General features: G+C 43.4%; 1 protein-coding gene across 6 annotated transcripts in view; it reads left to right on the top strand.

Annotated features, from left to right (window-relative positions):
- FHOD3 (formin homology 2 domain containing 3) overlaps positions 1-27,790 on the top strand; it is a 627,020-nt gene that overhangs the window by 367,565 nt on the left and 231,665 nt on the right. For all 6 annotated transcript variants that reach the window (XM_073332694.1, XM_073332693.1, XM_073332692.1 and 3 more), the window contains exon 6: positions 18,116-18,210. In XM_073332694.1, the coding sequence (XP_073188795.1) occupies positions 18,116-18,210 (95 nt within the window). The remainder of the gene's footprint in view (positions 1-18,115; positions 18,211-27,790) is intronic.

Genomic DNA, 27,790 nt, shown 5'->3' with positions numbered 1-27,790 from the left:
TTACAATCACTGAGAGTTCCTTTCTTTGGTAGCTTCACTATAACCCCATTGGTCCACTCATCTGGCACCTTTTCCCTTTCCCAGACTGATGTAAATAGAGGGGCCAGGATAGATGCTGCTAACTCAGGATTTACCTTGAACAATTCTGCATTCAAGTAATCCTTGCCAGGAGCTGTCCCATTTTTTAAGGATTTGATGGCTTGAATGATCTCTTCCGTAGTTGGGGTGTCTGTGTTGATATCAAGATCTTCTGCCTCCTGGACGTTTGCTGCTTCTTTAGGTGGCTCCCTGTTCTGCAATTTTTTGAAATGCTCTGTCCAGCGCATTTCTTGTTCATTTTCGGTTGTTAGTAGATGTCCTTGTTTGTTTTTGATGAGAGTGTTTGTTGGTGTCTGCCGTTCACCACTGATAAGCCACTACATTTTGTAGACAGTTCCTTGTTCACCACGAGCAGCTGCATCCTCCGCTTGTGTTGCCAGATTATCAATATAATGCCGTTTGTCCACTCTCACAACGCATTTGACCTCCCAGTGTGCCTTGCTATACTGCTTGCGGTATTTGTCCTTTAGCTTTTTGGATTTTGTGTCTAAAACTTTTTTCTTCAGGGCTCATCTGGTTTCTATGGCATTCCATGTGCTGGGTGTGATCCACTCCTTCCTTCTCTTCTTCCTGTAGCCTAGACAGACTTCACTGCTCCATTTATAAATTGCTGTTACTTTGTTCCACTTCTTGTTGTTCTCCTCATCTGCATTCCCCTCCTCTTCATCAAGGTCTGTGAGTGCTTGAAACCTGTTCTTTAATTGCAGAACAAAGGCTTTCTGTATTTCAAGGGACTTTAGCTTCTCAATATCATAATGTCTATGTCCCTTATTTGGTGGACCCACACTTCTCAGTTTTAGCTTGGAGGTTGTCATGAGGTGGTGGTCGCTGCCAACATCTGCACTCCTTCTCACTTTCACGTCTGTCAGTGAGCGTCGCCATTTGCCATTGATCATGATATGGTCAATCTGGCTTTTATCTCTGCCATTTGGAGAACACCATGTCATCTTGTGGCTTTCACAATGTTCAAATAGGGTTCTGCTGATGACTATGTCATTCATATTAGAGAAATCAACAAGCCTTTCTCCATTTTCATTCATGGTGCCACACCCATGTCTTCCCACTGCTCTGTCATTGCTTGTGTTGTCCTTACTGACCTTGGCATTCAGGTCTCCCATGAGGATAGTTAGGTTGTGGTGTGGTACTCTCTCTAACTCCGCCTGTAGTGTAAGGTAGAATTTGTACTTTACTTCTTCATCTCTGTCATTTGTTGGAGCACAGCACTGAATCAGGGTGATATTATTATGTTTCCCTTTTGCTCTGGCTCTCATAAGTCTGCTGCTGATGGATTTCTATTCAAGCAGGGAATGCTCCACTCCCTTCTTCAAAAGGATAGCAACACCCTCATGGTGTTGTCCATCATCCCATCCAGAAAACAGCAAAGTTTCTCCTGAGGCTGTTGTTAATCTTCCCGATCCTATCCGTCTGCTCTCACTGACACCCAGGAGATGTAAGCTGTAGTGTCTCATCTCTGCTGTGACCTGAGCTAGCTTCCCTGTTTCGTACATTGTCCGTACAGTCCAAAAACCAAGTTTCTTTTTTGGCTTGGTGTTGAGCACCTCAGTCTTCATGCCAGTGGCTTCCTTTCGGCTTTCACCACTGGCAGTAGTATGGGTCATTGACTGCTGAAGGCCATCACACACAGTAACGGTTGATTTTTCCACTGCTGTTTCCGTAACATATTTTGTTTTTTACAGGACAGGGTTGTTAGCCCTGTGCTTAACCTCCAACCTAGAGGAGCAGGTGTCTGTTTTGTCTGGCCCCTCCCTGACAGACAATCCGGCATGGTTGAACCTACCAGGAGCAAAAAGCTCCCACCAACACAGATTCTGGGGATCGTAAGAGGACGCAAGCTGTCCCGCCCTGACAAGGCACAGACACCAGAGGACAGAAAATTATGTAAAGATTATGTAAATGTGTCTGTGTGCTAGGGCAAAACCCCATGTTAAACATCCATATTAGCTGTATCAGCTGAGTGCCAGCAAATTTAATGAGCACATTTTCTGATAGCATTTGGAAACATATAGCTTCAGGTACCGAATTGACTTCCAAAACTCATGGCAAAAGGTCAAAGTGTTGGATGGTAAGTTTTTGCCTTGCATGTGTGTGAATCAGAGATGTCCAAAGCTCAGCCATTTTGTTTTTCAGGTCATCCTTGTGAACTCTTATTGGTTGAAGTCATGTGAATTTCCAAACCTGGGTTTTCATGTCCTTTGCTTTGTTTCAGGGTTTTCTTAGGTTTTTGTCTTTTTAATGAAAACTTCACACAGCTCTAGTGCATATGTTTCTATTTTTATGTCTGCAAACTGGTGGTCAGAGGCTGAAGTGGATTTGTTCATTTGTTAAGTAGGATTGTTTTATTACAGATTTCTTTTTAATGGTGAAATAATTTTATTTATTCATAATGTGTATAATCTTATACATGTATTACTAATTCTGTAAAGCATATTATGCTATTCTGCATGCTGTATAAAGAATGCTATATAAAATAAAGTGGATGATTATGTTATTACGATCATTATTATCCATGCAAAGATTTTATAATGTATTTATATAATAGTTGCTACTGGATTTTTCATTCCCTACACAAATATATTCAGCAAGTTGTTAACTGTTGGCAGAGTCTACAGAGGATCTATTTTTATCATTTCTCCTGAGAGCTGGTACAATGTAGGAAATCTCCATCTCTAGGAATGTATGTGTTATTTGTTGGAATGGCTATGACTGTGATGAATTGCTTTGGGATTCATGTGGCTGATGTGTGTGCTGCCGCAGGTGTTGTCATTTACCGTTATTTGACAATTTAATATTTTTCTTTCCATTCAAAGGCCTTAAGCCGGCAGAAATATTTGTTTTGGTTAAAATCACCTTTGAATTTTCTGTGTGTTGTTTTTAAAAGTGGAGTGGGGAGAAACATTGGCTGAAGGAGAATATATATTGTTAGGGTATTCCTTGGACTTTCTAAGGAGCTGATGTTGCAGTGTTCTGGGCATTTTGTAGGAGGAGAGCAATGCCCTGGATTTCTGTGAGCAGGGAGAACTCAGAACCTGGGAGTATCAGGCCCTAAAGGAAGAGGCTGCACACTTGGCTTTTGTGAGTAAAGATAAAATGGTAATGAGGGCTTCAGGAATTAGTGGGACCTCTTAGTGTAGTGTAGGAAGGGCAGCTGACAGCTCAGGTACCTTTCTTCTTAAAAAGATGGTCATTGCAGGAGGGCTTCAAAAGCTTGACACCTTGTTTTCAGCCTCAGTTCTGTCCCAGTTGTCCCAGTGTCTAGAATTGGCAGCCTATTAACCTTCACTTTCTTACCATAATCAGCACTGAAAAAAGCATTTATTTGACAGTGGCCCCTGGGGAATGCTGGGACTGAGGTTATTGTTAAAGACAGATAATTAGGTGGAACAGAATAATAATAACGTGACGGTGACGTGACGTGACGGTCTCTGTTTTGTGCCAGGAATGTCAGAATTATAACTCTCTTTTGAGAACTTCCTGTGGGCTTTTGCTGCTGATAAAAACTGTGCCGTTTTAGAACAAAATGTTTAGAGTGGAGTTCTAACAGGTTGAAATAGTCTCACGATAGAAATGCACTCTCTTTAAAAGCAAAATAATGTCAAAAGTGGCTTAGCACAAGCACATTTTAGCTGTTCAGTAAAGAAAAGTAGTTTTAGTCTTCATGAACTTGACCTTGCTTTTTAAATAATATGTATTTTTAATGGCAAGTTATGGCATGTTGTTGCAGTGCCCACTCCATTATAATCACCGTGAGCGATGTAAATCTCAGTGCCTGAATGTGCAGCACAAAGGTGAATTGATTGTGCTGAAGGATAGCATGTTCAGCCTCCTCTTCTGTTTGGCATCATGTGAGCTGACCTCTGGAAAGCAGCTGCATTTGAACCAGTAGTCAGGTGAAAAATCTTAGATGCCAATCTTGTTTGTTCAACAACTTTTTTTTTTTTTTTGTTCGCCAGCTGCCCGCAGGATCTGTTAGCAGAGTGGTTTTTAAACATTTTAGGCTGCGTACCCCTTTTCAAATAATGTAGGCTACCACATACCCTCCCATCTGAGATAGGGTCATAACATACCTATGAAAAGACTTTAATACTTGTTGGTAAATATTTAAAATGTGGATGCATGTGTGTTTTTTTTTCTATGCACTTGCAGAGCTCTGAATGAAAATTTGACCTTTTAGATTTTCTGAAATACAGTTTAGCATGTTAGAGCTTTTGATGCTTTAGAAAAAAAATCTTTGACTAATGTTGTTTGGTGGCTTTCATATCCTATATTTACTGCCCGGTTTTCAGTTCTTTGCCTTTATTAAAAGGGTCATTTGCATGATTGAATGAACAGAATCTTGGCTGTCGCCTCTCAACTCCCAGCCTGTAGCTGCCACTCTCGAGCCACCCAGCTCGGAGGGCAGAACAGAAAGCGGCGGTTGTTGGCCAGGCACCCAGCACGGAAGGCAGTGTCACTGCCAGCAGCAGCGCTGAAGTAAGAATGGCGTGGTGTGTGTATTGCCACCCTTACTTCTGCGCTGCTCCTGGTGTTGATGCTGACGTCAGAGCTGGGCACTCGGCACCTCTGGGCTCCTGGCCAGCCGCCCTGGAGCACAAATTAAGCATTGCCTCCCCTCCCTCACCCCCCCCACCCCGGCCTTCCCCATTGCCCAAATCTCACTTGCACTGCCTCACACCTCAGGCCTTCCCTACTCCTTTACCTCTTGACAACAGTGCCCTGGGCAGTAGCTCACATGATCCACCCGTAAGGCCAGCCCTGCATCCACTTGCCCTGCCTGACAGAGCCTGCGCAGGGGAGTCTGTGCAGGCGTGCATCTTTCTATTCCCCTCCTGACCCTGGCCTGGCCACTATTAAAGGATTTTGATCCTGTACTCCCTGGTGAGAGCTCCGGTACCCCTATAGGTACTCATACCGCAGTTTGAAAACCACTGTGTTAGTATGTTATATCTGTGTATATTTTTGCTATAAGGATTTTAACGAGTTAGAAGAATAAAAATTGCATATGATGGTTAATCTTGAAACCTTTTCTGTGTATTCTTCCTGAAGAGTAAAACCATAAAACTGCAAAGAGTCTTAACCCTAAAATATTGCCAAAGATCTGAAACTGCTGCATAAAGTTTCCCACACAGTTGTTGGTTCGAGGAAAGTACTCCACGGCTAAACATGGAAGTGAATGCTTGATCTTAAAAATGAAAGTGCCAGCTGTTATGAAAATTGCTGATTTACGTTTGTAACCCCTGTTTGTTCGGTGTGGTGGCTAGGCCAGGTAGAGATTGATGAACCTGCTATATACAGCCTTGGTAAGAGAGATGTGTCTTTTAGATCAGGCAGTAGAGGCACATGGATTAAGCTCAAGAGGTCCCAGGGTGGCTGGTGTTACATATTAATAGTATGATACATTTATATTTGGAACTAAATTGTCTATGTATTTCAACAGTTATGCTGTTCATTAGAAAACTGCAGCTCTGCCATAAATAACGGATTAATAAAGGGGTCCTAAAAAATGAATCTCTTAGCATTGTTGTGTATTTCAGCTCCGTAATAATGAACAAATGAACAGACCTTATAAAAACAGATTAAACAAGGAAATCAAATTTGAGAAGGCTTTGTTAAGAAGCAGATCACACAACTCTAGGTATTACTAAATTGGCTTTCAGCTTCCTGTCAGGCATTGCTAACATCCCTGGCAGCAATAAAAGACTTGAATATGTGTGCAAATGACTGACTAGGTATTGCAGACTAAACCTGACCATATCTCTAATAACAAAGTAAAAGCAAATCTGAAAAATCTGAGCCAGTTCTATCCCTGTAGAATAAATATAGTGTCTGTAGGCTGGCAAACTGTTGCTTAACATGATTGTTTTTACAAAAGGGAACAATGACGCCACCTCAATAACTGCTGTATCTGATCTTACTTTTTTAGAGATGAGAAGTTTTTGATGATTTTGTTTATTTTTTCACATAGCCAAGTGGCACAAAAACAGTGTTTAACAATGCAGTGGGTTTACATTTGGAACAAAACCTGTCTGTGTAGATTGTTAACAATTACTTTAACTCATTCGTATCTGGGCTTGAATAATTGAGTTCAGTGGGCTGGCTTTTATTTAATTTTTTGTATTATACTTTCCCCTTTACTGAACCTTTTAGTGATTTACTTGAGAAAGAAAGAGAAATGTCTGTAGTAAATGGTAGGCCTGGGACCAACTCAAAATATGTTACTGACTTGAAATGCATGTAGAGCCTAACACTGATGCTTTAGACATCTTTTTAAATGACTCTAGACCGTTTTTTCCTGGGAATTATGCCGATAATATCTTATAGTACAGCACACAGCATTGGGCATGGAACATGGTTATAAACAATACTTTCTGAAACTTCCATAGGTCCAGTTGCAGAACCATATAGATTATTTAGCAGTAAATTGTCTGCTCTAACCAAATACCATCTCAGAGATGAGCTTCGCTCCTTTGCAGTGACGGAATATGAGCCAGGAATTCTGAGACAGATATTGTACTTACGGCCAAGTAACCTACTGGTATTTCATCATGGGATATTGTTGGCACTTAGGATAATAATATTAGGGACCTAACAAAAACCTTACATAGACAGATAAATATTTTCCAAAGATATAACAGACGAGGATACATTTTTTCCATATTGGATTATAGCCCATATCTTTTCAGTATCCCCATATACTTCATATATTAAGGTGCTTTTGCAAGATAAGGGATTTCATGTGTTTCTGGGAGACATTATAATAGTCTTCAACAGAGCTGATGACTCAAGAGTAGGCTATGTAATAATTAATTATAGTATACCAAATTGAACACAAGGTAGCTATAATTTGATTGGCCATTCTTTGCTTGTACAAGATAAGGTAAAGCTTTAGCCAGACAGAAAGCAGTTTTCTCATAAAAGCTGAGTATGCAGTACTCTAACAAGTATGTACTCTAACAAGAACAGAATTTGGCTAATTGTTCAGAAAATAAGTGTGAATGATAAAATAATATATAACTTCTACATATATGACATTCAGGGGGATGTCAAAATGATTGTAAGGAATCAGAAAAAAAGGTATAGCAGGAAAAGTAATTAACAGGAGGTGTAATATAAAGTATCACCGCTACGCTTAAACTTATACCCTGCTATTTATTTTTTCTGCCATTTCCTCCTTCCGCACTGGTGGTGAATAATTTACTCTTCTTTTGCAAATCTCTAATGCCAGATTGGTGCAATTTCTCTTACACTTACTTACACCTATTATATTACCAATATAGTTTAATTCAACATGTAACTTACACCACTACCTGTGTGTATGACATCCCCATTGAATTTGGCCCAGGAACTTCCATCAGAGTTGAACCCACTTTGACAATTTCTAACTTTGGCCCATCATTCTTATTTAGGCAAAAAAAATGATACGTAGTCATTAGATATATTGCGCCATGACTCTGGCATGATGAATTATGTTTTGACTTGAGGAAGCAGGAATAAAATAGCAATTGTCCTGACTCAAATGTTGGTATTTTAACTAGGTTATTACTGTGGTGCAAAGTTGAAGTAGATAGAAAAAAATGAGTCTGCAGTCCAGAGAGGCTTAAAGCTGCTGAACACTACAGGTTGGAAACAGCTTTGAAAAGTTTGAAATTATAGGTGGGTAAATAAAAGACTTCTACTAAAATAATTAGGAGGGTGAGGTTTTTGTGCTTGTTTTTCCCTCATTAGTCCAATTAACCCTTCTTATATTAGTTGAAAAAAGTCTCAGTGCCAATACTGGCAAGTTTTTTAGAGATTTTTTTTTTAAGCCTCTGATTCCTTAGAAATCTATGAAATTCCTGGCTGGTCCATCCTTTTCCAACGTAAGCCTAACCTAAAAAATCCAGCAATATTCCACCTCAAAATAGCCCTGCGTAAATTCACAAACTATGTTCAAATAAGATTAAGAATTTGATTTAAACCATCAAAAGCAAAGGATTTTCAAATTAAGCCTTCTCATCTTAATCCCGTACCCTCCTGCCTGCCCCCCATTGCTCAATAGCATGCTTTCCTTGTTGATATATTTCCAAAGTAGAATTCCAGTTAGTACAGAGATTGGATTAAATAGCTTGTACTTTTTGCCAGTTTGGTTACAGGAGTGTACAAATGGAGAGGTTAAATGTGATGGACCAAATTCAGCCCCAAAGTAAACTCATTGATTTAATAGATCCCTTCTCAAATTAGCCTGTCTCCATAGGGTAAAATCATGCTCTTCCTTGATGTGGCCATATGTGGGGAGGTAGTGAAGCCAGGTTGTGAACAATGGCAGAGCTGGGGACAGGGGGTGATGGGTCATTATTGGTGCCACCTTCAGTGATACCTATTAGCTTGAAAAGTCACCACACATACTCTAGGGGTCACCAGAGTGGGGTGGGAGAGTCACTTTCCACCCCCCATTGGCTGTGCCACTAATGTGGTGGAGTTGGGGGGAGTTTCAGCCATTCTGGCCTGGGGTTTCATTCAGTGGACCATAAACCACTGTGCCAATGTAGGGCAAAGTGCATCAGAGTATCTAAGGAGGACACATGCTGCTGCTCTAGACAAGGAGCATCCTGCGCCCAGTCTGCCAACTATGTCATATGCAAGACGTGGTCAGACAGACTCAATCCTCATTAGAGCCATGAAGTATCAGCAGGTGCATTAACTTGGTTCCCAGGCTAGTGTTTGTACGATAGCCTCCACTCTGATCCATTCTTTTCAGGTGTTCTCTTTTCCCTCAGCACACCCATGCAACACAAGTAGCACTTAGCTTTGGAAATGGACCTTATACAGTCCTGGGGGAGTGCGTGTGCATTTTTTTTTTAAATAGGAATTCAGTGTTTCTTTTTTAATGGAACTCAATCTGAGGAAAAAAAGATTTTTAGGGCACCATCAATGTACATGAATCTAAGAGACCAGTTAAGGGAATAAAGTTGCTGTGTATTTTAGGTACTCATCCTATAGAAAGTAGATTCCCCTTTCCCGCCCCCCCCCTTCCTTAACTCTCACTTTTGTTCCCGTGACTAATAGAGACAGGAAATAACATGCTATTCAGCAAGTAAACTATGAAGCTCCATTCCAGGGACTGTCAGCAACTGATAACTTGATGTGTGACAGATAATTATTGTAGACGCGACTTCTGTGCAGGCAGCCTGGCACCAGCAAAAACTTATCTTTTGTCTTAACTGCTCAATGACATTCTGTACAATATTCTTTATCTTGTAATACTTCTGTCAGTATTTGCCAGTTGTTTAAACTGCAACAGAATGTCTAGTAGATTTTCTTTCATGTGTTTAGAATTTTCCACCAAGATCCCAAAGAACTGTCCTGTAGCTGTAACAGATATTATCAGTCTTGTGGCATTGCCTGATGATGTGCACATGCACACACAAAGGTTTTGTGGTAACAAATGAAAATTGTCAGGAATCATGTTGCTCCTGCTTTCCATGGTGCCTGCTAATATGTCCTAACCCAGTGTTGTTATGCACAGTTATATTTAAAAAGCTGGGACGTAATGTAGCCCACATCTTACGTAAGCATTCAGTCTATCTTGAGAACAAATAGGAAAGTTGTTTTGTTGGAAAATTGTGTGTGTTTTTGTTTTAAAGGCAGACTTTCTGCTGTCTTTGATTTCTTTCTTATTAATTTGGAAAGTATGTGCCAGCAATAAATTTTGTTGCACATTTGTTTCAGATTCAAATTAAATGCCTCCACCGTTAACCAAAGAATTCACTACAAAGGAATGGTTTGGTGATTTTATCATGGTTTGATCTCACCCTGATCTATGGCCAAATCTTTTTGTTCTGAAAAGAAGCAAATATAGGAATTATGACCTTTATTTGATTATTGAGGGATATCAGTGTTCCCCTCTCTCAAATAACTGTCAGGAAATGCTGAAAATGAGCCCTTTTATCCAATCAGTGCCATTTTAATCTTGCTGACGGGGAGTTATCTTATTTTTTCAAAATGTATTGACTTTTTTTTTTAGTTTTCCATGTAAACCAGTTAAAACAGACCAATGGGTGAGATTTACTAGAAACAAAAATGTCAGTTAGATTCCTAACTCCTATTGATTTTCAATGACAGTTAAGTGCCTGGTTGCATTTGTACCTGTGGGAGAATCTCCCCTGAAATAATGTAGTTAGTAGAACAGTAGCATATATGGATATATGTACATTTATTATTATTTATGTATACATTTATGTTGCATTAATGCTCAGAAGTCTTAATCAGGGATCAGGGTGTCATAGTGGTAGAAACTGTGCACACACAACAAAAAAGATGCCAGAGAACTTAAAATCTAAACCTTGGAAACACAACAGGTAGAGATAAACAAATATGGTGGTGAGAGGGAACAAAACTAATGTGACAAAGCTCTGTCCTTGCCTCTGTGGGTCCCGCATTTCCTGGCAGATTTCGCAAGCCTCAGAGGCTCACTGTGACCCTCCACATAACCCTTCTTTCTCTAGAGATAAGGGTCACAGTCTACTGAGCCATTTTCATCATAAGCCAGCCAGGGTGGTGAGGAGAAGTTATCCTCCCTCACACAGTCTCTGTTGTCTCCCAGTCTCAGTGATTAATCCGGGGGCAAAGGTGGGGGGGGAGCCCGGGCCCACCCTCTACTCCTGGCTCCAGCCCAGGGACCCTAATAGTATCAGCTATGGTAGCTGACCTTTTAGAAAAATGACATGTACAATTCCCTGGGCTACTTCCCCCACAGCAGCCCTCACTTCTTCAAGCTCCACTTCACCCTTACCTCAGGGCCTCCTTCCTTGTGCCTGATATGGTGTGTACTACTCAGCCTCTCCAACAGCGCAACTTCCTTCCACAGCTCCTGACATGCCCACCCACCTGACTGACTGGGAGGCTTTTAACTAGTTTCAGCCAGCCCCTGATTGGCTTCAGGTGTCCCAATCTACCCAGCCTTCTCCCTGCCTTCTGGAAAGTTCTTAATTGGCCCCAGGTGACTTAACTGACCTGGAGCAGCTTCCATTTCACTTAACCTGGTACCAGGGATTTGTTTAGCCTGGAGCTAATATGTCTATCTCCCACTACTTTTCTATAGCCATCTGGCCTTGCCCCGTCACATATCCCCCCCCCCCCCCTCTGCTCAACACCATAGAGTTGGGCAACTTGGGACACCAGGCAGTATGCTCGTGACAGACCATCAGCGTTGCCATGGTGGCATCCAGCCCTGTGCCGTATGCGGAACTGGAATGGTTGGAGGGATAAGAACCACCTGGTGACCCTTGTATTCTTTTCCTTATTCCACTGCATCCACTGGAGGGGTGCATGGTCTGTCACAAGAATAAATCGCCGGCCTAAGAGGTAATAACGCAGTGTCTCCATAGCTCATTTGACAGCAAGGCATTCTCTCTCGACTACTGTGTATTTCTGTTCTCTTGGGAGAAGCTTTCTGCTTAGGTAGAGGATCGGGTGTTCCTCTTCTCCCACCATTTGCAACAGAACCGCTCCCAACCCCACCTCGGAAGCATCTGTTTGTAAAATACATTTCCTGTTAAAGTCCGGGGCTATGAGTACGGGGTCATTACAGAGGGCTGTCCGAAGGTCTGTAAATGTCCCCTCTGCTGTGTCGGTCCACTTTACCATGTCTGGACCTCGGGCCTTCACCAGGTCTGTTAGGGGACTTGCCCTAGTGGCGAAGTGGGGAATAAACTGTCGGTAGTAGCCTACCACATCTAGGAACGCACGGACCTGCTTCTTTCGGGTCGGCCGGGGCCAGTTTTGAATTGCCTCTAGCTTATTTGTTTGGGGCTTCACTATGCCCCTTCCCACAATATATCCCAGGTACCTAGCCTCTGCTAGCCCTATGATGCATTTAGCTGGATTAGCAGTGAGGCCAGCCCACCTTAAGGTGCGCAGTACTGCCTCAACTTTCTCCAAGTAGGTTCCCCAGTCTGGCGTATAGATGATGACATCATCTAGGTATGCAGCTGCATAACTAGTATGGGGGCGCAACAGCTTATCCATGAGGCGCTGGAATGTGGCTGGGGCCCCATGTAGGCCAAAAGGGAGGACAGTGTACCGGAATAGCCCATCCGGGGTGGAGAATGCTGTCTTTTCTTTAGCTTCTTTGGTCAGAGGAATCTGCCAGTACCCTTTTGTCAGATCCAGTGTAGTCAAGAATCGGGCACTACCCAGTCGGTCAACCAGTTCGTCAATGCGTGGTATGGGGTATGCATCAAACTGGGATATTTCATTCAGTCAGCGAAAGTCATTACAGAATCTCATGGTACCATCAGGTTTAGGCACTAGAACAATGGGACTGGACCACTGACTGTAGGATTCTTCAATAACCCCTAATTCTAACATTTTCTTTACTTCGGCCTTGATTTCTTCTCTTTTGGCTGCTGGGATTCGGTAGGGTCTCAGTGTTACCTTGGCTCCGGGGATCGTGTGGATATGGTGATAGGTCTCAGTCGTCCTCCCTGGTTTTGTAGAGAACACATCTCGGTTGCGATTAATCATGTCGCCTGCCTTGATCTTTTGGATTGGCGTCAAGTCGGAGGATACCCTCACTTGCTCGTGTAAGTTATCCTCCTGGGGAAGGGTCTCCTGCATGACTAAGCATGCCTCTTGATTGTGCCAAGGTTTTAGAAGATTGATGTGGTAAATTTGCTGCGATTTCTGGTGGCCTGGCTGCCGCACCTTATAGTTCACCTCTCCCACAGCTTCGATTATTTCGTAGGGTCCCTGCCACTGGGCCAACAGGTTACTTTCTGCTGTGGGCACCAGTACCATCACCCGATCCCCTGGTTGGAACCGTCGAAGCTTCGCTTGATGGTTATAATGGGTTCTTTGGGTCTCCTGTACTCTCTCCAAGTGCTCCTGTACAATGGGCGTAACTCGGGCTATCCGATCTCTCATCTGCAGTACATGCTCAACTATGTTCCTTCTGGGATTTGGCTCCTCTTCCCAGGCTTCTCTGGCTATCCAATATGCCCCGAGGGTGGCGCCCATATAGTAGTTCGAACGGAGAGAAACCCATGGAGGCTTGTGGAACCTCCCGGATGGCGAACATGAGGTAAGGCAATAGGGTATCCCAATCTTTCCCATCCTGGCTCACCACTTTCCTGATCATGGCCTTGAGGGTCCTATTAAATCTTTCCACAAGGCCATCTGTTTGCGGGTGGTATACAGAGGTCCGTGGGGCTTGTACATGGAGCAGTGAACAGAGATCTTTCATCAACTTGGACATGAAAGGTGTCCTTTGATCAGTCAGTATCTCCTTGGGTAGCCCAACCTGGGCAAAGCTCCTTAGCTATTGTCTTGGAAGCTGTGTTGCGCAGGGGAACAGCTTCCGGGTACCAGGTTGCGTAGTCCAGTACAACAAGCACACGTTGGTGGCCCCGAGCTGTCTTCTGTAGGGGCCCTACCAGATCCATGGCTATCCGTTCGAAAGGAACCTCTATTATTGGAAGAGGTATCAAAGGAGCCCACAAGTGCAGGCGAGGGCTATGTAACTGACACTCCAGACAAGAGGTGCAGTATCGCCGGACATCTTCATGTACTCCTGGCCAGAAGAACCTCCGCAGGATCCGTGCCTGGGTTTTCTCTACCCCTAGGTGTCCTCCAAACAGGTGACTGTGGGCGAGACTCAATATGGCTTTTTGATGTTTTCGTGGCACCAGAAGTTGTTGTATCTCTTGCTCCTGCATTTGCACCATGCAGTACAGGAGATCTTTCTTCACTATAAAGTACGGTCCGGGACCCAAGACCTTCCCATCCACGGGTATCCCATCGATCTCGGCCACCTCTTTCCTGGCATTATCATATCGGGGGTCCTCCTCCTGGTCCTGCCCAAAAGTCTCTCTCCCGGGACTAACCTGCCCACGCTCCCAGGGGTCAGCTTCTGCTTCTTTCAACGGCTTGCCGCCGTCATGGTTGGGGGCAGCTTCTGGCTCACCTTCTCTGGTGGAAGTTCCTCTGTTGGCTGCTTGCGTCCATCTGCCTACTAGGGAGGTCTTCTGGCCCTGGGTCAGGATCCGGGTTCCCAAGGCCTTCACAGCCTTCCTTGCTTTTTTTTTTTTTGTCTTCCGGGTCTTTTGGGGGGGCTGAGAATAGATCCTGAGAAATCTCAGCGAATATTGGGGGTTGACATTCCCCCGGTGATGAGTCGCTGTCCTCAGGGTCCCCACCTCCCTCCAGCCTCTCCAGGGGGGAGTAAATTATCAAACCCTGGATAGTCCCTCCCAATGACTACAGGATATGGAAGTTTAGGAACTATGCTCACGATCACCTCAATGGGGTTTCCCTGAACCTCTATCTCCACTGGGATGGTGGGGTAATGGCTCACGACTCCATGCACGCACATTTGGCTTGTAGCCGCTGACTATTTTTTACCAGCTTACCCAATATGAGGGTGATAGCACTCCCAGAGTCCACAAGCGCTGTAGTCTCTGCTCCATTTATCCTCACTGGCCTGGTATAATTATGTAGGGCTAATGCGACCCCCGTGAGGTGGATAAGGAGCATGGGACCTCCCAATCCCCCAAGTTACATTGCATAGGCTCCTCGGTGCTGGGACACTGTGCTGCTATGTGTCCCCTCTCCCCACATGCATAACATCTATAATTGCTTTTAATCACTCCCCTATCCTGGGGGTAAGGGGTTTAGCCCCGGGGTTCCCCTCACTCAGGCTAATCCGTTCCTTCTGGTTTTCGCCCCCCCCCTTCTTCCACCTAGGACTCCCCAGGGGTTTGGTTGCCCAACCTTCCAGGGTTGGGGTCAGGTGCTTGCTTCGAAAGGGGCCTTCCTTGGGTAGTTGGGTCAGTTCCCTAGCTGTCACCGTCTTTCTACCAGTGTGATCATCTCGTATATGGACGGATCGTTCTGGCCTACCCATTTGCAGAGATCTGGTGGCAGTCCCCGCATGTAATGGTCGATGACCAGGGTCTCCAAAATCTCCTCCGGCCTGCACACCTCAGGCTGTAACCACTTCCGTGCGAGGTGTATGAGGTCGAATAGCTGGAACCTCGGGGGTTTGTTCTCCTGGTATTTCCACTCATGGAACCTCTGGGTACTTACTGCTGCTGTTACGCCTGATCGTGCTAGGATCTCTGCCTTCAGATGGGTATAGTCAGTGGCATCCGTGGCAAGCAAGTCAAAGTAAGCCTTCTGGGCCTCTCCACACAAAAAAGGGGCAATAATGCTGGTCCTCTGCTCCTGGGGCCACGCCTCACACTGAGCAGTGCTATCGAATGAGAGGAGATATGCCTCTATGTCATCTCCTGATGTCATCTTTGGCAGACAACCAGTGGCCCTCAGGGTTCGCGTCCCGTCAGACCCCTGGGCCTGGGTGGTGAGGATCTTCAGCTGGTCCACCACCTCTCTCAAGAGGGCACGATCTTGGGTCACCTGGCTCATCAATAATTGATTGCTTTCCTGCTGTAGCCGCATAGACTCCTGTTGTGCCATTGCCTGAACCCGGGTGGCCTCCTGCTGGGCTGCCATGGTTTGTACAAGAGCTCTTACCACCTCTTCCATTGTGGTACAAAGCAAACAAACAAAAACCAAAAAAAAAAAAATCCAAAACCCCAGTGCACTTTTTTTAAACCTCTTTCTTCCGCCATGCTGTGAACGAAGTCCCACTCCTGACACCAGTTGTGACAAAGCTCTGTCCTTGCCTCCGTGGGTCCTGCGTTTCCTGGCGGATTTCACTAGCCTCAGAGGCTCACTGTGACCCTCCACGTAACCCTTCTCTCTATAGAGACAAAGGTCACAGTCTACTGAGCCATTTTCATCATAAGCCAGCAAGGGAGGTGAGGAGAAGTTATCCTTCCTTGCACAGTCTCTGTTGTCTCCCAGTCTCAGTGATTAATCAGGGGGCAAAGGTGCAGGGGGAGCCCAGGCCCACCCTCTACTCCTGGCTCCAGCCCAGGGACCCTAATAGTATCAGCTATGGTAGCTGACCTTTTAGAAAAATGACATGTACAATTCCCTGGGCTGCTTCCCCCACAGCAGCCCTCACTTCTTCAAGCTCCACTTCACCCTTACCTCAGGGCCTCCTTCCTTGTGCCTGATATGGTGTGTACTACTCAGCCTCTCCAACAGCGCAACTTCCTTCCACAGCTCCTGACATGCCCACCCACCTGACTGACTGGGAGGCTTTTAACTAGTTTCCGCCAGCCCCTGATTGGCTTCAGGTGTCCCAATCAACCTAGCCTTCTCCCTGCCTTCTGGAAAGTTCTTAATTGGCCCCAGGTGTCTTAATTGACCTGGAGCAGCTTCCATTTCACTTAACCTGGTACCAGGGATTTGTTTAGCCTGGAGCTAATATATCTATCTCCCACTACTTTTCTATAGCAATCTGGCCTTGCCTTGTCTCTCTAAGTAACAGAGAAATGATCGTATTTGGCATAATAAGCCTCCTTATCAAGAGTCATGGCATGCGCACTGCCTATCCAGTACAGTTGTGTGAACAGTGGTCTCAGGTTGGAAAAATCATACAGACATATCATAAAAGAAACAAACTACTACCAAAGGATGTGAACATGTGATGATTCCTGCTATTCTTGTAAGTGGCACTGCGGTCTAGAGAATGTAGGATAGGTAATTAGGAATCTGAGCTCAAATCCATTTTTGCCACTGACATGTTGTGTGGCTTTTGGCACTTGCTTCTCTGCATCAGTTCGCCCCTTTGAGAAAAGGGTATAAGTATACATTTTTACCTACCTCAGTTATGATGATTAATTAGTTAATAGGCCAGATTCATGCTTCCTGGCAAAGGATGTAAGCATTGCCTCTCTCTGTGTCAACGAAGCTGGCTGCACCAAATGGATGATTCACCTGATGGACAGCCGCTAGACAATGACACCCACTTTTGAGGTGGGTTACGGATCATTCCCCACCCAACCACCAGAGACAGGTTCTGCTGATGGGGTCCAGTACAGAACATATAGTGAAACTAGCCAATCCTTGAAAAGCTTTTGGAAGATGCACAGTATAATTATTATTTTCTCTGCTCTATTTTTTTATATTTCTTCATTGCAAAAATTCTCCAGTAATAACTATTGGGTCATCTTTAATACTATTGAGTTATTCTTACTACAGATTGTGTTGAAGGTGCTACTTTAACATATTCCTTTTCGGCTCAAGTGTGCATGAATCTCCTATTATAAAGTAAAAGATTTGGAGAAGAAAGCTTTGATTTTTGTTAATCCACTCTTCACTAATCCCAGCAGTTGATAATCTATATGAAAAATCTCTGTTTTTCCTTATCACTCAGCAAAGAATTAATAGCTATGTGCTGTAGCAAAGTTTCATGTTAGCAATACCTCATGGGTTTTGCAAAGTATAGTATCGTATTTTACAAGCACTATATGAAACGTTATCATAAATCGTATTTTGTGATTTTTTCTCCTTGCTGTTTTTTGTTTCCTTGCTAACACTCACAATTCAATGATTCACAAGGATGTCTTTGTGAAATGGCAACATTCTGCTATACTAACTTGCATTAACTACCACGCTGGAATTGTGAATTGCTGAAATTTGGCAAACAGAATGGCTAGCCTAATCAAAGATTATTTTAATTCACATAGATAGATTCCAAATCTAAAACATTCAATATACTACATAGTACTTCCAAACATGAATAGACCCATTGGCTCACAGTAGCAAAGCATAGCCCATTGAAAATAATGGAACTGTTCATGGTAGTAAGCACTATGCTGGGTAGCAAGTGTTTCCAAGACTGGGCCAATACAGCACAGAATCATTCAGGCAAGGGCTGATGACTATAATCTGCCCTCAGTAACATTAGTACAAAACTGCAGTGACTCCAAATGAAGTTACTTCAAATTAACACCAGTGTAATCTAGAACAGTATCTAGCCTTGTGTCTTTTGTCAATAAAGTTTTTGTCAATGTGAACCTATTTAAATAGTAATGATAGTCAATATCAGGATTTTAATAAATATTCACCAGGTCTGATTGTACTTTCTTTGTCTTTTTCTTTGCTTTAGCTTTGGGCCAGATTATGCTGTATGTAGATGGCATGAATGGAGTAATAAATCATAATGAAACCATCCAATGGCTGTACACTCTCATTGGGTCAAAGGTAAGAAGTTCTCCAGTTACTTGTTTTGTACATCTTAAGTGTTCTTTACTTTTTTTTTTATTTTGTGTGCATGAATTGTTGCTGAGGTGTGTGTGTGTGTGTGTGTGTGTGTGTGTGTGTGTGTGTGTGTGTGGAGAAGGGTTGGAATTCCAGAGAGAAATTTAAGTATTGATTGCTTGGGATCAACTCATATAGTTTTGTAAACTAAGACTAGAAGGATACAATAGAATTATGCACAGAATTTAGAGTTGGCAGCATTCGTAAAGCAAAATAACTTATCAGCAGACTCTGGAGCCTGACATCTTAGCTCTTTCCTAAATATAGTTCGATCAGTTATAGCAATAGCATTTGTTATAATAATGGTGTTGGTTCTTATATTTTAATTTAGACTGAGATTATCCTGTCCTTTGGTAAAATATACAGTATTCGTTGTGTATATTTCAGTCCATTGTTCAGTATCCTGTTAGAGCGCTCAATTTTCATAAACTTGTAAATATTAAGGTCAGAGGAACAATTCTGATCATATAGACTGATCTCCTGCATAATCCAAGCCATAGTTTTCACCCAGTAATTCCTGTGCCCAGCCAAATAATTTGTGGTTAAATTAGAACAATCCTTTATAAATACATCCACTCCTAATTTAAAGACTCCTATTTAAAGACTCCTAATTTAATCCACTCCTAATTTAATTTCTAAGTGAAAGCATCTACAGCCCAAACTGGAGCAGTTTGGAGAATACAGGCATCAATCTGCTACCACGCACACGTGAAGCAAGAATTCTGCAACTCAGGCTAATTCTGCCACCTACCTAATATTGCTGTCAGTCAAGTCCATAGGACTTCTACCCTCATCTAAACTTGGAGTTAGATCAGGCCCATATTTTACATAGTGCCTACATGCACGGAGGGGCAATCAAAAAACATGATTATTGCAAGGGCATTTAATTGGTAAGCTGTTTCAGGACCTGATCCAAGATCCATTGAAGTGAATCGGAGTCTTTCCTTTGACTTCAGTGGATTTGGATTAGGGTCTAAAATACTAAGTAAATATCTGTTTAGAGTTCCAATGTAGACTGGACTGTTATTTCTTTCCTGATATTTCCTGATATTGGTAAATACCATATTTTTTCAAAGGACAGTATGTCCTTGCATTGCTTCCATTTGTGCAACCAGTAAATTTGACCACGAGGAGAACATTTTTTTTCTGGCATAATGTTGAGCTTGCCAGGGTGGTATGTGGAAATATCTCTCCTCATATGTACGGTCTTACCAAATTCACAGCCATGAAATACACATCACGGACTGTGAAATCTGGTATCCCTCCCTGAAATCAGGTCTTTTGTGTGCTTTTACCCTATACTAGACAGCTTTCACGAGGGAGACCAGTGTTTCTCAAATTGGGGGCCCTGACCCAAAAGGGAATTGCAGGGAGGTCACAAGGTTATTTTAGGGGGGGTTGCGGTATTGCTACTCTTTCCTCTGCGCTGCTGTCTTCAGAGCTGGGTGGCCGGAAAGCGGCTGCTGTTGGATGGGTGCCCACCTCTGAAGGCAGCGCCCTGCCAGCACCAGCGCAGAAGTAAGGTTGGCAACACCATACCATGCCACCCTTACTTCTGCACTGCTTGTGGTAGCAGCCGCCGCTCTCCAGCTGCCCAGCTCTGAAGGCAGCGCCGCCACCAGCAGCAGCGCAGAATTATGGGTAGCAGTACCGCAACCCCCCTACAATAACCTTGCGACCCCCCACAACTCTTTAATAGGATGAAATTTAATAGTGAGAAGTGTAAGGTCATGCATTTAGGGATTAATAACAAGAATTTTAGTTATAAGCTAGGGACGCATCAACTAGAAGTAACGGAGGAGGAAAAGGACCTTGGAGTATTGGTTGATCATAGGTTGACTATGAGCTGCCAATGTGATATGGCTGTGAAAAAAGCTAATGTCGTCTTGGGATGCATCAGGAGAGGTATTTCCAGTAGGGATAAGGAGGTTTTAGTACCGTTATATAAGGCACTGGTGAGACCTCACCTGGAATACTGTGTGCAGTTCTGGTCTCCCATGTTTAAGAAGGATGAATTCAAACTGGAACAGGTACAGAGAAGGGCTACTAGGATGATCCGAGGAATGGAAAACTTGTCTTATGAAAGGAGACTCAGGGAGCTTGGCTTGTTTAGCCTAACTAAAAGAAGGTTGAGGGGAGATATGATTGCTCTCTATAAATATATCAGAGGGATAAATACCAGAGAGGGAGAGGAATTATTTAAACTCAATACCAATGTGGACACAAGAACAAATGGATATAAACTGGCCACTAGGAAATTTAGATTAGAAATTAGACGAAGGTTTCTAACCATCAGAGGAGTGAAGTTTTGGAATAGCCTTCCGAGGGAAGTAGTGGGGGCAAAAGATCTATCTTGCTTTAAGATTAAACTCGATAAGTTTATGGAGGAGATGGTATGATGGGATAACATGGTTTTGGTAATTAAATATTCATGGTAAATAGGCCCAATGGCCTGTGATGGGTTTTTAGATGGGGTAAGATCCAAGTTACCCGGGAAAGAATTTTCTGTAGTATCTGGCTGATGAATCTTGCCCATATGCTCAGGGTTTAGCTGATCGCCATATTTGGGGTCGGGAAGGAATTTTCCTCCAGGGCAGATTGGAAGGCCCTGGAGGTTTTTCGCCTTCCTCTGTAGCATGGGGCACGGGTCACTTGCTGGAGGATTCTCTGCTCCTTGAGGTCTTCAAACTACAATTTGAGGACTTCAATAGCACAGATATAGGTGTGAGGTCTTTTTTAGGAGTGGTGGGTGAAATTCTGTGGCCTGCATTGTGCAGGAGGTCAGACTAGATGATCATAATGGTCCCTTCTGACCTAAATATCTATGAATCTATGAAACTCCTTTTTGGGTCAGGACCCCGACAAATTCAACACTGTGAAATTTCAGATTTAAATACCTGAAATAATGAAATTTACAATTTTTAAAATCCTAGGACCGTGAAATTGACCAAAATGGACCGTGAATTTGGTAGGGCCCTACTCATATGAGGATGAGCCCTTTGCTGTAGCTTTTCGTGTTTGCACAGCCTGGCTGTGAACAGCCACCAGTGGAGAGCATGATCACTTTAGTCTCATAACAAAAGATGCATAATGGGTCAAATTCTGTCTCTGCCTGACCTGGAGCCCGTGCAGTTCTTCTGCAGGGGGAGGGAGGAACAGGTGGAGGGGCTGCTTACGGATATCGCTGCTTGCATAGGCCCTTATCCAGCTCCTGTTAAAGTCAGTGGAAAGATTCCCATTAACTGTAATGAGAGGTAGATCAAGTCTACAGTGCAGAGCCTTACACTGTAGAAACTCCCAATATGGGAGTTCAAGGAGTGGGTGAAGAATAGGCAGGACCTAAAAGGAATGTGAGATGAGCCACAAAATCTATTACTGCCCCCTAAAGCAGAGGGTAATGTGTAAGAGCCACACAGGCTACTCCTGCCCCTGTTATTTAGACCGGCTCAGAACAAGACTAACTGCCACAATGCTTGGAATGGTGTCAGTAACCTCTCTACACTAGGGGTCCCCAAAATTGCTAACACCTGGTGAAGCTGAACTAGTGTTAGCAATGGTGAGAAATTCTCTGGACAGGGCTGGCTCTACAGTTTTTGCCGCCCCAAGCAGTGAAAAAAACTGCCGCCACGGACAGCAAAAGGGAGAAGCTGCTGCTGAATTGCTGCCGCGGCCGGCGGAACAGAGGAGCTGCCGCCGAATTGCCACCGCCACGGAAACACTGCTGCCCCTTTCTAACTGCCGCCCCAAGCACCTGCTTGGAACGCTGGTGCCTGGAGCCGGCCCTGTCTCTGGAGATGATGGGGCCATAGAGAAAGGGCTTTCTTTCCTTATTTCCGTACGGATATTTGTGCAACCTAAAGAAGAGCCTAGCAGTCCTGAGTCCCAGAGGCCCCTTTAACCAATCCCCCCAATGCACAGAATTCATTGCTGCAAGAGATTGAGTCAAAAACTGGGGCTGGGTTACTATAAATGCTGGATCATCTTTGGATGACTAATAATATTGGTAGATATGAAAAGTAAGATAATGATGAGGGTAACTAATCTCAAGTGTCATGAGCATCTTGTTGGGTGGAAGATCAGGAAGGAATCCCCCCCCCCCCCATACACACACACACGTAGATCATTCCACAGTTGCCTCGGTGCATAACCAGGCAGCTTGTTTTCTTGGAACATCAAATACTCGCCCCTGCCAGAGAGAGGATGCAATAGAGATGTAGAGATGGTTTGGGGGATACGGATTCTAGTTTCCTATGAAACATATACAAGAAAAAAGCTGTGCAAGAAAAAGAAATGTTAAGACATTGAGTATGCTAATCCTCTCATTCTACCACGATGTGGGGGACATCTTAGTGTTACTTTACAGATCTGAAATGAGGTATGTTGATTGTCTTTACCAAAGCACTACAACACTCCAGTCTTTAAGCTCCTCTTCTCCCCCATCGTCAGCCGAAATGATTATATCCATATCTTGGCTCAGTGCCTGCGCCTAGGGAATGCAGGCAATGTGTTTTGAATAGTTTGGTTTCAGGTAGCATCAAAGTTATTCTTTCATTATTATTTAACTGTCTTGGAAGAGATCTAAGTCCCTGTCTGTGTGCCAAAAGTTAATCGAAGGTATGACAAGGCTACTAGCAGAATGTGTGGTGTGACCGCTGCTTTATGCACTTAAGTGTGGATTTGGCTCTCCATGAAAAACGAATCTGTGGAATTTGCAACATACCTACAGTCTAATTTACAGTCCAGCTAAACTACTTCTTTTTCTGCAACAAAGGGAAAATTGTTTTAACGTTGTTGAGCATAAAAGGAAGGTAAAGTTGCTAAAGCTTCAGTGTAAATATTGAAACAATTCCTTGTGGAAGGAAACGGAAGATAAACAACATATCATTTAGTGGAGTACATTAGCAGTGACTGGGACATGTTGTTTCTTGCCTTTACCTAAAAGCTTTGTAGAGGCTCAATAAGCTAATTAGTAGAGATGGTTGAGTAATTTTCATTGAAAATCTTTTCTGACAAATTCCATAATATTTTTGATTTTTTATAATTATTTGTTAAATCCTGCTCATTCAGTCTCCAGTTCTGGCTCCTTACCTAATGGACTTGTCTATATTAGGTATTTTTTTCCTGTTATATTCCCTACCATTGCTCATACTATTGCACTTCCATCTCTGATAGCAACAGAACTGGACACTGGCATAGATGGGTCACCATCAGCCACCGGCATTTTCATCACTGCATTGCCTAGACCTGCTGTGAACAGAGTTAGAGGACACAATTGTTAAAATTCCAGCAGAGAGTTTGCACTAGGACTCCTACCATTGTTTCCACTAGTTGAGCTGCACCAATGGCATCAGTAGTGAGAAATCGTAAAGGTGGAGGGAAGGTTAGTGTTAGACGCAAATCATATGAGTAAGAGTGGGAGAACTGGGTGCTAGGATAGCACTTCTTGTTGATGATCAGTGCAAAATTTGAGGTTAGCAATGTACTTCTTCCATATTCCTTTTAAGGGATGGAATAGCATGGCATTGCTCAAAGTATTAAAATATATCACTAAAATCATAACACTTACATAGGCCTTGATTCAGCGGTCCCACCCTCCCACCCCCCGTATTTAGCAAAGCACTTGACCATGAGTTTAACTGTAGATAAATGGTTAAGTTCTATTGGGCTTAATGGAACTTAAGTACATACCTAAAGTTAACCATGCTTTTTAGGCGAGGGTTGGACTTACGTGCATATGTAAAAGCTTTGCTGAATTAAGCCATAGTGCTTCTCGAGCTCTTTAGACAGGTGTGTAGATATCAATAAAAGTTTCAGCTATCCTAACTTTTTAAGGTGATTAAGGGATTAAAAACAGAGATAAAAATAGCCATCATATATGTCTATTTTAAAAAATCTTTTTAAAGCTCTTTTGGCTCCCAGATAAAAGGGATGAGGGGTTTGGTGGGACTAGGGGAAAAGGAAGGCTAAAACTGAAACCTAAGATTTTGGAGTGGATAACTAGCGGTTCCAACTTTTTCTGTCAATTTCATCATCTCATCTTTCTCACATCATTCTTACAAATCTCACCACCACCAGCCTATGTACAAGAATAAATTTGGAATCTAACTAGAGAGCCAAGTTAAGTAACAAGGGAGAAGATTTTCAAAGCGTGAAGAACAAGTAGGCACCAAACTCTCATAGATTTTCAATAGATTTTTTAAAATCTCCATCATTGTTGGTTAAATTTTCTGGTAATTCTCAGATCCATGACAGCACTCCAATACCCTCCATGTATCTTTGGGGGAAATATCTCCCTCTGTGTAGAAATTAAAGGAAAAGTCCTGCTTGTACATACCAGCAAGGGTATGTGTGAAGGTTGGAAGGTTTTTTGCCTCCAATAGACATTTCTATAGAGCGGGCTTCACTCAGGACAAGTTGCAATGTTAAAACAAGGCTAGCAAATCACAAAGCTACAAATAATTATTCTAAATTTAAAAAAAAAAGAAAGCTTTAAAGGGATATTGTAGTTTAATTTAATCCATTTTTGAAGCAATTTCACTCATGTTGTCCAGGAAGAACTGATTGCTTTTGTTATGCGAAACCATTTCCCTTGGATGTCACTGACTGCAAACAATAGCAAGTTAATGAAGTGGCATTATGTGTCATTCTACCTAGTTGTTTCACACCGTAGTGATGTGTGACACATTGCATCACTGTACCCTCAATAATATATTTTATTGGACCAACTTCTGTTGGTGAGAGAGACAAGCTATCAAGCTTACAGAGAGCTCTTCTTGTCTCTCTAATATCCTGGGACCAACATGGCTACAAAACTGCATGCACCCTAGAACAGTGGGTCTGAACCTTTTTTCAATCACAGACTCCTAAAAATTTTCAAATGGAGGTGTGGGCCCCTTTGGAAACCTATTGTCTGTGTATATAGTTGAATTCTGTTCAATCAGTTTTCCGTCTAAGTCTTTCATGGACCCCTTAGACATAGCAGCAAAAGAGTCCTGTGGCACGTTATAGACTAACAGACGTATTGGAGCATAAGCTTTCGTGGGTGAATACCCACTTTGTCGGATGCATGTAGTGGGGATTTCCAGAGGCAGGTATAAATATGCAAGCAAGAATCAGGCTAGGGATAACGAGGTTAGTTCAATCAGGGAGGATGAGGCCCTCTTCTAGCAGTTGAGGTGGGAACACCAACGGAGGAGAAACTGCTCTTGTAGCTGACTAGCCATTCACAGTCTTTGTTTAATCCTGAGCTGATGGTGTCAAATTTGCAAATGAACTGAAGCTCAGCAGTTTCTCTTTGAAGTCTGGTCTTGAAGTTTTTTTGCTGCAGGATGGCTACCTTTAAATCTGCTATTTATCTCACCACATAATCCATTGTCTACAGCCAAGCGCTGGGGTACAACCGCATTTGCTCCAACCCCTCAGACAGAGACCAACACCTACAAGATCTTCACCAAACATTCTCAAAACTACGATACCCACACGAGGAAACAAGGAAACAGATCAACAGAGCCAGACGTCTACCCAGAATCCTCCTGCTGCAAGACAAGCCCAAGAAAGACACCAGCAGAACTCCACTGGCCATCACATACAGTCCTCAGCTAAAACCTCTCCAACGCATCATCAGTGATCTACAACCCATCCTGGACAACGATCCCTCACTTTCACAGGCCTTGGGAGGCAGGCCAGTCCTCGCCCACAGACAGCCCGCCAACCTGAAGCATATTCTCACCAGCAACTACACACCACACCATAGTAACTCTAACTCAGGAACCAATCCATGCAACAAACCTCGATGCCAACTCTGCCCACATATCTACACCAGCGACACCATCACAGGACCTAACCAGATCAGCCACACCATCACCGGTTCATTCACCTGCACGTCCACCAATATAATCTACGCTTTCATGTGCCAGCAGTGCCCCTCTGCTATGTACATCAGCCAAACTGGACAATCTCCATGTAAAAGGATAAAAGGACACAAATCAGAGATTAGGAATGTCAATATACAAAAACCTGTAGGAGAACACTTCAATCTCCCTGGACACACAACAGCAGATTTAAAGGTAGCCATCCTGCAGCAAAAAAATTTCAGGACCAGACTTCACAGAGAAAGTGCTGAGCTTCAGTTTATTTGCAAATTTGACACCATCAGCTCAGGATTAAAAAAGACTGTGAATGGCTAGCCAACTACAAAAGCAGTTTCTCCTCTCTTGGTGTTCACACCTCAACTGCTAGAAGAGGGCCTCATCCTCCCTGATTGAACTAACCTCGTTATCCCTAGCCTGATTCTTGCTTGAATATTTATACCTGCCTCTGGAAATTTCCACTACATGCATCCCACAAAGTGGGTATTCACCCACGAAAGCTTATGCTCCAATACATCTGTTAGTCTATAAGGTGCCACAGGACTCTTTGCCGCTTTTACAGATCCAGACTAACCCGGCTACCCCTCTGACCCTTAGACATAGTCTGCAGACCACAGGTTGAGAGCCACTGCCCTAGATGATAGATAATGCACTTCCCTGTATAGCTTGTATCTTTTAGTGATGCAGTTTGCAAATACCCAACCTCATGTACATTTCAGTAACCGGAGAAACAGTTCTGTAAAACTACAAACACTCCATCACAATTTGTTAGTCTTCCTTCATAGTTGAAAACCTATCCTAATTTAAAAAGTTTTTCAAGTCTTTCAAAGTCAACCACAGAAGTGGCATACTTTTTCCAGTGAGCTAGGCTTGGAGTACACACATTAAGATGGAGCTTTAATAACCATAATACCACCGCCATTTTAACATGTATATAATAACTTTCATCTCCGAAGTACCTCCGAAACTAAGTACATATGCTATTGTCACTGAAACGAAGCTTCCTGCAGAGCGGAGAACAGCAGTTCGCTAGCACACAGCGTGATGAGTGACACTGGTGGAGAGGATGAGTTCTTAGCAGACAATGGGACAAAACCCCGTTCTTGTGAAAAGTGCCATGACATTTTCAACATGTATGCAGAGTATACAGCACCTTCATTTTTAAGGCCTTGTCCAAAAGACCCACCACATACTGAAGTGCAGAGTGTTCAGTTGATTTTCTCTGAAAGAATAAGTGATGAGTGCTATTTGTTAGCGTGCTAGCTTGAGTGGAGCCAGTGTGAGTCAGTCTACCTGGACTGGGAGGCTTGGTCCCAGCCGCTGTGTAGCCATACTACGAGGGGCTGTTCTGGCAGCTGGGGATCACCAGAGTACAGCAACGTTCCAGACTTTCCCTTTTTCCCTTGGTCACATCCTCTGTGCCAGCGCTTATGAGGAGAATGGTATAGAGCCACTACTCTGGCTCTGCACCACCTGGCTCTGCACCACCCTCTATATCAGGTGGCTCAGGAGGATAATATGGCACTTCAGAGATTAATATGCGGCTCCTTGCATAGGCGCTGACTCCGAGGCTGGAGCTACAGATGCTAACTTTCCAATGTGCTGTCAGGTGCTCGCTGCTGAACCCCCTGCTCTTCCCCAGGTCCTGCCACTAC

Source organism: Lepidochelys kempii, chromosome 2, assembly GCF_965140285.1.
Source record: "Lepidochelys kempii isolate rLepKem1 chromosome 2, rLepKem1.hap1, whole genome shotgun sequence".
Classification (NCBI taxonomy): Eukaryota; Metazoa; Chordata; order Testudines; family Cheloniidae; genus Lepidochelys; species Lepidochelys kempii.
This window is presented reverse-complemented; position numbering and strand designations above follow the sequence as displayed.